Raw genomic sequence first — 9,554 nt, 5'->3', positions numbered from 1 at the left:
ATATATATATATATATACGCGACCCGTCAAAAATGACTGCCAGACATTTAAAGATATGCACACACACGCAACCCTTCTCACCAGTGTATGACTTCTACTCTCCCCCTACCAGAGGGCATGGGAGAGCTGAATGTGACCGTTATATATATATATATATATATATATATATATATATATATATATATATATATATATATATATATATATATATATATATATGTATATATATATATATATATATGTATATATATATATATATATATATATATATATATATATATATATATATATATATATATACGCGACCCGTCAAAAATGACTGCCAGACATTTAAAGATATGCACACACACGCAACCCTTCTCACCAGTGTATGACTTCTACTCTCCCCCTACCAGAGGGCATGGGAGAGCTGAATGTGACCGTTATATATATATATATATATATATATATATATATATATATATATATATATATATATATATATATATATATATATATATATATATATATATATATATATATAACCAGATAATTGCTCTTTATTAAATAGAAGAGTTATTATGCCTGTGCATGTATAAACGTGTGGTAACTATGCTACTAAACTCCAATCCTTCATTTAAAGACTAGACCTATTAGAACTATATTAAAGATATAAGATTTCCCTAATAAACACATCAGGGTGAAGCGTACTACCTTTGCTCACTTATTCCTTTGCCAAATCAAATCCATACAAGGAGTGTTGTAAGTTACCCTACCCAAGACTAAAATACCTTTTGGGCATCAGAAGAAGCATTGGCGGATGGATACAGAATCATAATTAATGATTGTAGCTCAGGAAGTACTCCCTCTCACACGCCCCGAGTATTGGTGTGTTTTGATGAGTATTATTCTTATTGCTATCTTTTTTTTTTATTGTGAAGAATAAGTTATTATTAATTACCTATATTATCTATTACAGACTAGCATGGCTAAAAGAGAGAATTGGAGGGAAGTCATGAAAATAGTTGAAGACAGTAAATAAAGATAATTTATGAACAACTACAGATTAAAGAGAATAATTTGAGAAACAAGGGGATGAAACTGCACCACAGAAATCAGGAAACTGCAAGGCTTCACCATAGGCTTTCTGAAATTAATAATAATAATAATAATAATAATAATAATAATAATAATAATAATAATAATAATAATAATAATAATAATCTGAGCTTCAACGTTATCCATCTTTGGGTATTGAAGAATGTTGCAAAAAATGTTTTAAACGATTCGGAATCTCTATGTAGGTATCACTTTACATAGTAAGAAAACATCTCAAAAAGAACATCTAGGAATGTTAGAATGTCCATCCTGATGACGAGGATAAAAAAAAAAAAATAAGAATGACGCTTGGAATGCCAAGAGAAAGTTCACTTTAGTCCTTGATAATTTCATTGCTATATTTTCGAGACAGCCGTTAAATGGTCAATATGGTTTCTTTATTCATGACTCAAATAGTCTTTGGGTAACATATTATGTAGAAAACAATAGTCCTGCTTAACGTTCCCAAAGGCATGAGTCCGTTTGACATTTTTTTTAAAGTCGTCGTATAAATACTGATTACTTCAATTTTACAAGAAATAGCCTACTTTATACCTAAAGCATTTCACGAATACTGCAATGTAAAACAGCAGGTGCTTCTGCTCAACACTGCTGTTTTGAAGCACAGTTTCCATCTTTCCTTCCGTTACGTCTCTAAAGCAACACTTGGCAACTCAGCTAACCGAGTAACTGCTTCTAATTTATTTCACCAATAAAAACAAAGTTGAAAATCGACCATGAAAATCTAATGTGTAATCATTTTGGTAATGCTCATTAATGAACTATGTTCGTGGTCCTTGAATGATGATAATAATAACCACACTAACAATAATGACAATAAACCATTAACCTATAATTGCAAAACTTTCTTTCTCTAGATAACATCAACACTGAACACCGGCATGTACAAGTTAAACTGCTGTCTAAGACGAACGATAAAGACAAAGGATATTCTTTTCTTATAATCATCATTAATGAATCCCTATTTGTGATATTTTCAAAAGTTAACAAACATACATGATAACGAAAATAAAAAAGTGATGGAATAAAGAGTAAAAATAACAAATAAGATAAAATAACACATGGGGGTATACTTATACCAGAACAGAAATTCTTAGACTGAAAGTTTTCTTTCTTGATCCTACCTACTTGACTCGAATTCTGCAGCAACTTTTTTAGTAGTCGTTGACCACGGCTGTTGTGACGGCATTTTATAAACGAGTTTGTTTTATGTTTCTTTGCTTCTAAAAATATTTGTAGTCGTAGGTCTAGCGATCTGATGAGTGATTAACTAGTCTTGGCTGGAAACTTTCACAGATACTGCGTTGTGCTTGCCTATTGCAGGCATTGCATTACATTGCCATATGATTTATTTCTTCTCGGCTGTCTACCATCTTTAACTTTCTTGAAAATCCTTCCTGATATACTGAATATAAAAAAATAGATTGGATAAAGTACTGAAGTTCAAAATAAAGAAACAGGGTCTCCTCTGATGACTTTCATCGTTGTAGCATTTTGTATTATGCAATCAATCCTAAAATCTAACGCTATTCCAAATACACAATCACTGATATTTTCCGAATTTTGAATATTGGTCTTTCGTTTAAACTGAATAATGTCGAGTACAACTTATTAAGAAACAATGTACAGTTGCACAGTTTCGAGAAGTGTGTGGAGATCATTAAAACATCAAATAGAGACATAACAACATTAAATGCAGGGGGTGCTGCATTGCATAGCAACCGTATTCTCTCTCTCTCTCTCTCTCTCTCTCTCTCTCTCTCTGAAAGTACCTATGCACCTCATCGTAGGGTCCCCTATGACTGCTTCTCTTCACCTCGGATTTAGTCACCTCCTCCCTGCTCATTATCCTCCGTTCCTCCGCCGGGCCCTGACTAAACGAGTGACTCCTCTGGAAATCCAGCCTATAGGAACTCCACGGCCACCGCGTCCAGGCGATGAGGGACCGGTTCCAAGGCTTCAGTTTGATGTTTGCTCCCGCAACGATCAGGTAGCACCAGTAGACCGAAGTTCCTTCCAGTGGGACTTCTGTAGCAAAGGCTTAACGTTTCCAGTGGGGCCTTTGTTGGCCACGATTCCAGTTAAATTTCCACTGTAGAATTGTTGTTGTTGACCTCATTATCATTTTGGGCAACATGCCAAAGGGCAGCTGCATTGCGCTTCGTCGTCTCTCTGAGGACCAGATTTCGTTTGGGAAAACCAGGTTATTTTTCTCCTGAAGGGTTGGCAATGAAGTGGCATGGAATGCTGTATGCGTCCAGTGATCGTTTTTAATTGATTGGTGAATGAAACTACTGCAGACTGATTTGGTGACTGGCTTGATTGATAAAGTAGAATCAGTATTATGGAAATTTCGTCTGCATAGTGCCTCTGAATTTCGCGAGTTAGAATCGCTGGAAAATTTCAAGCATTGTTAGTATAGAGATGCTTGTTAAAAACTGAACAGCTAAAGTGCATTTCGATCGTAAGAATTAAAAAGGAAACGTTAAATAACTAAATCATTCGGAGAGATTTAAAATTAATTAAACCGAATCCATCAAATTATTATTATTGTTATTTGCCAATGCATCTAAAGCGTTGAAAAGGTGATGAGTTATTGAGTAATTCCAGTAACTTATTAGTCAGTGCGTTCGTCTCATAGACAGAAGTGTGATCTTCCGAGAAGGCAGAAGAAAATAAGCAAAAATGACCGAAACAACAACTGAAGATTTCTTCCCAACGACGATGCTGACATCCGTTGCAGGAGGCGAGGACGGAAAGAGGGTTCTCCGTCTGGAGTGGCTCGACGTGGGCGTCATCGTCGCCTACTTCGTCTTCGTTCTTTTCGTGGGACTCTATGTAAGTTGATCTTCCCTTATAGACAGGAAACAGATAAGACAGTGACGTGAAAATTGTTAGCAATTAAGACTGAGGGGCGTGAGGTTGCCGTGGGACTGGATGCACGCAAGACGTCCTGCGGGAAATCGAGCGAAGTTCTTTGTGAAGGATATTAGTCATTTATTCCACAGCCACGTCTGTTGGAAGAATAAAGATATAGTCTAGGATTAGATAAAATCAAGTTTTCCCTTTTTTTATTTAAAGAGAACAGTTGGCTTGTATTTATAAATGACTTGACTCTATCACAGGTTCTCAAATGCGACATCATTAATAACTTTGATAATGATAAAGTAGCTCTAAAGTCATTAAGTAATCTCCCCTATAAAATAAAGAGTATATATATATATATATATATATATATATATATATATATATATATATATATATATATATATATGTATATATATATATATATATATATATATATATATATATATATATATATATATATATATATATATATATGCGTAAAACCCACAGGTAAACGTGATGCTCAGATGCAAGAGAACAACGCGGAAATAGGAAATATAAGATTAAGCACTGACGAGTTTTGTGTCTTCTGATGAAGTGCGTATATCTGTATAGATATTAAGCCGTCATTTTTGACGGGTCGCGTACACTAGTAATTTTAGAATCTCAATAATTCATTCTTTGTTGATAACACAAAAAAAAAAAGAAATAAAAAACATGCGCTGTACGTTATAAAACTTTTTTTTTTTATTTTTTTTAGAAATTTTAGAAATTTTAACTAAAATGACCATCAGTTTACATTGTTTTAAATTTCCTTTTTTCTGTCCAAGGTCGTCGATGACTTTATTTATATTCTTACTTGAATGACCTTGAGTCTGGGAAATTCCCTGAGAACCTTTTTTTATTGTTTTTTTTTTCATGTTGTAATTGTTATGCATTTTCTTCTGTGAAATAACACTCATTATTATTATTATTATTATTATTATTATTATTATTATTATTATTATTAGCTAAGCTATAACCCTAGTTGGAAAAGTATGATGCTATTAGCCCAAGGGCTTCAACAGGGAAAAATAACCCAGTGAGGAAGGGAAATAATAAAATAAATTAAGGATCTGAGAAATAATGAACTATAAAAATGGAATATTTTGAAAACAGTAACAACTTCAACACAGATATTTCATATATAAACTATAAAAAGACTTATGTCAGCCTGTTCAACATAAAAAAAAAATTGCTGCAAATTTGAACTTTTTGAAGTTCAATCGATTCAACTACCCGATTAGGAAGATCATTCCACATCTTGGTCACAGCTGGAATAAAACTTCTAGAATGCTGTGTAGTATTGAGCCTCATGATGGAAGTCTGATTATTAGAATTAACTGCACTATTGATTAAAAGAAATAGATACTGAAGGGATCTATGTCAACTTAATGTTTTTTTTCAGAATTTCTTCATTCTTTTACGATATGTCATTCTTAAATAAGCTTTGGCTACCAAATGGAATAGGAATTTGATATCGTACTATTTTAAGTTGAATTATCTTACACCGCGATATTTCTACTTTTTTTGTCTGTTTTTTTTTTATCTTGTATCCATCTTGAAAAAAACTGTCGAATAACAAAATAAATAAGTTGATAAATGAAGAATTTCTTGCGTTAAATAATTGAATTCGTTAATTCTTGCTTGAGGGTACATTCGGGCACACTATTCTGTCTTATTTCTCTTCCACTTGTTTTGTTAAAGTTTTTATAGTTTATATAGAAAATATTCATTTTAATGTTGTTACTTTTCTTAAAATATTTTATTTTTCCTGTTTCTTTCCTCACTTGGCTATTTTCCCTGTTGGGGTCCCCGGGTTTATAGCATCCTGCTTTTCCAACTAGTTCTGTAGCTTAGCAAGTGAATATAATAATAACAATAATATTGTATTTCAAACTCGAGAATTAGGATATACAGTTATTCGTCCTTGGCAGTGACTTGACATTAATTTTAAAGGTCATCATCCCTAAATAAGAAAGAGCAAATATCTAACAGGCAAAGCATGGGCTTATAAGATCTCATTCAAATTATTTATATTATTTTGGAACTTTCTCCCATCCTTCGTGTTCCTCTCAACCTCTGGTCAGGCATTTCTTTCCATCACATAGAAAATGAGTTACGTGCAGAAAGTGGGCTTCTTTATAAGTTTTACTTACACTTGGAGTGCGTTACTTAAATATTTGTTTTTAAAAGTAATATTTTACTTAAATTTCTATCATGAGAATATAGACCTGGTCCAACTATTCTATCTTATTTCTCTTTCTCTGTATTTTAAGTTTTTTGTATTTTGTATATGAAAGATCTAATTTTAATTTTGTAACTTAAGATATTTTATTTTAATTGTTCATTACTTCTCTTGTAGTATATTTATTTCCTCGTTTCCTTTTCCCACTGTGGTGTTTTTTCCTGTTGGAATCCGTGGGCTTATGGCATCCTGCCTTTCCAACTAGGATTGTAGCTTAAATAATAATAATAATAATAATAATAATAATAATAATAATAATAATAATAATAATAATAATAATAATAATAATAATAATAATAATAATAGATAGCGTAGGATCTCAGCAAGCTGAAGAAAATTAAACTTTAGCAGTTTTTCATTACTATCTTTAATCACCAAAGTCCTTCTTCATAAGTTTCTCATCACCGACATAATGAATTTATCGCTTTTATGATTTCAAATTGAATTTCCTTTTATTTTTTAATTATAACAAATGATATCGGCGTTAATGACCTTCGATGTCAGGATGTCAGAAAACTCAAAATCAATCAAGCAATCTATCAATCAAGTTTTTATCCCAATACCGGGAAGGTTCAAGATGAAGTTTGATAGCAGCATTCTTGAAAAGAAAAGTTAAGGGGTCTCTCGTCTTCACATAGTTCTTCTTCTTCTTCACATAGTTCTCTTCTTCTTCTTCTTCTTCTTCTTCTTCTTCACATAGTTCTTATTCTTCTTCTTCATTTTCTTCTTCACATAGTTCTCTTCTTCTTCTTCTTCTTTTTCTTCTTCTTCTTCTTCGCATAGTTCTCTTGTTCTTCTTCGTCTTCTTCATCATCATCATCTTCTGCTTCTTCTTCTTCATCTTCTTCTTCTTCTTCTTCTTCTTCTTCTTCTTCTTCATCATCATCATCGTCATCTTCTTCTTCTTCTCTTCTTCTTCTGCTTCTTCTTCATCGGAGAGAAGGTTTGCCGATTACTCACTGAGAAGGAATTCTCTGAATGTCAACAATGATCAGCGTTTGAAGACGAAGCATCATTTATCTAAGGCTCTGTTTCGACGTATCCGACTGTTGTCACTTGGTAGATTGAAGTGTGTGTGTGTTAAGATTGCCTTGCCTTAAGCAAGACACGGGCTCTTGCTTTGGCAGCCCGTAGGCAAATGTAACTGTAATTTACTTTAATTTACTTTGAAAGAGGGAAAGATTGAGGAAAAGTGGTAGGTATCTAAGAGAATTTCTTCTTTCTATTTTTTTGGTCAAAGGTCTAATGAATATTTGATTAATAAATTTTATTTATCTATTCGTGTGTTTTTCTGATTGTTAAACGAAATTATCAATTTTGACAAAAAATTAACATTTCTCGTAACCAATTTTTCGAACCAGTCCTACATGTGATTTGTAACATGACTATCTTATTATTATTATTATTATTATTATTATTATTATTATTATTATTATTATTATTATTATTATTATTATTATTAAGAAAATCTGTGATAATTTGTTTTTGTCAGAATATTAAATAGTGAGGTAGAAGACTTATTTCCAAGGTTGAATCCTATTATTATTTATACGAAGGACATAACAAATATCGTATATAACCAAGACAGCTGAAGTAGATAAGATTAATATAAGATTTCTCCTTATTTTTGCTGACTCGACATAATGCACTTATTTGAAGCAACCTCTAAAAAATAGGTCTAACCCAAGTACATATTGTATTGTTTCTTCAAGGTTAGTACAGCCCCTAAGGTCAAGTTAGGATTTTGTGCTTAAATTACGATAAGTTAGGGAAGGTAAAGCCAGGATTCATCCCTGTGTTTTACTATTTTATTCTTTGTCTAGGAAGGAGGTTAAATAGGAGGTAAGTTATAAATTTTTCACAACGCACAAAATGCGTTGTAAAATCTCTCTAGTCCCTTGTTTAAGTACTACGAATTTATTATTATTATTATTATTATTATTATTATTATTATTATTATTATTATTATTATTATTATTATTATTATTATTATTAGCTACGCTACAACCCTAGTAGGAAAAGAAGGATGCTATAAACCCAAGGGCACCAACAGGGTAAAATAACCCAGGGAGGTAAAGTAAGGAAGTAAATAAACTACAAGCGAAGACAGTATTTAAGGATTTGAGAAGAATACAGAGATGAAAAATTGTTTGGACATTCCATCGGTAGAAGAAATCGACACTATAGGAAAAAATGAAACAGTTGATCACAAGCATGGCAGAAGGATTATTTCAAGGAGTACTTCAAGGTCAAACTTCATTCCTTAGCCCCTGTTGACAGTCAGGGTCGTAGCTATATGCTTTGTTCTCCTCAAGGTCTATAGCGATCTCCTTAAATATGCTACGAGATGTTATCATCACCACCATCATCATCATCATCATCATCATCGTTATCAGAGTAGCACAAAAGGGGTTTACACCTTCATTTTCCGGCATTCATCTGGGAAATATATTCAGTACACGAATGAAGTAGAAACCTCAAAAATGTAATTTTCTATTTAGAGGAGCTCGCTAACCGTATATCCGCTCATCCTGTCAGTTGAGGGAGTTTTAATACTTTTGACATATACTTCGTGAGTATTTGCTTACACGTACTCATCCGTGTTAGTGCTTAGTCATCTATTATTTAGGCTGTGAATTAGTGTACACACACACACACGTATATATATACATATATATATATATATATACACACACACACACATATATATATATATATATATATATATATATATATATATATATATATATATATATATATAGTGTGTATATATATGCAGTATATATACATATACTGTATATTATTATATGTGTGTGTATGTGTGTATACTGTATACTATATGTATATTATACATATATATGTATATATATATATATATATATATATATATATATATATATATGTATATATATATACTATGTGTATTATATATACGTATACTGTATATTATTATATGTATATATATACTATATATAAATTATATATATATATATATATATATATATATATATATATATATATATATATATATATATATATATATATATAAACAACCAGCCTCCCGGAGGTAATACATCAAATGAAATAAAAACAAAAACTATTCAAGTCAACTGTTTTTTATTATTCAAATCGGTAAAAATGAGCCATTTTGAACACGGATCTTCAACTAGATCCTAAAAAAAGGAAAACCTTGCTGTCCTTGCTTCCAGGAAATTTGAGTACGCCCGGGGCCTGTGTTATCATTTCGTCTCGGTACATTGTAATTCAAGGATTCGTTTCCTATTGAAGGGCCTCCCTTCCAATGATGATAATGACTATCGTG

The 9,554-nt window shown here is 31.8% G+C and overlaps 1 protein-coding gene across 1 annotated transcript in view; it reads left to right on the top strand.

Moving 5' to 3' along the window:
• Positions 1–2,941: 2,941 nt before the first annotated feature.
• The window catches only part of LOC137644050 (sodium/glucose cotransporter 4-like), a 39,242-nt gene continuing 32,629 nt past the window's right edge, over positions 2,942–9,554 (top strand). The window contains exon 1 of the mRNA XM_068376954.1: positions 2,942–3,936. Within this exon, the coding sequence (XP_068233055.1) occupies positions 3,784–3,936 (153 nt within the window). The 5' untranslated portion in view covers positions 2,942–3,783. The remainder of the gene's footprint in view (positions 3,937–9,554) is intronic.

This window comes from Palaemon carinicauda, chromosome 7 (assembly GCF_036898095.1).
Source record: "Palaemon carinicauda isolate YSFRI2023 chromosome 7, ASM3689809v2, whole genome shotgun sequence".
NCBI lineage: Eukaryota > Metazoa > Arthropoda > Malacostraca > Decapoda > Palaemonidae > Palaemon > Palaemon carinicauda.
Note: the sequence above shows the minus strand (reverse complement) of the source record. Positions and strands in the feature narration are given on the sequence as shown.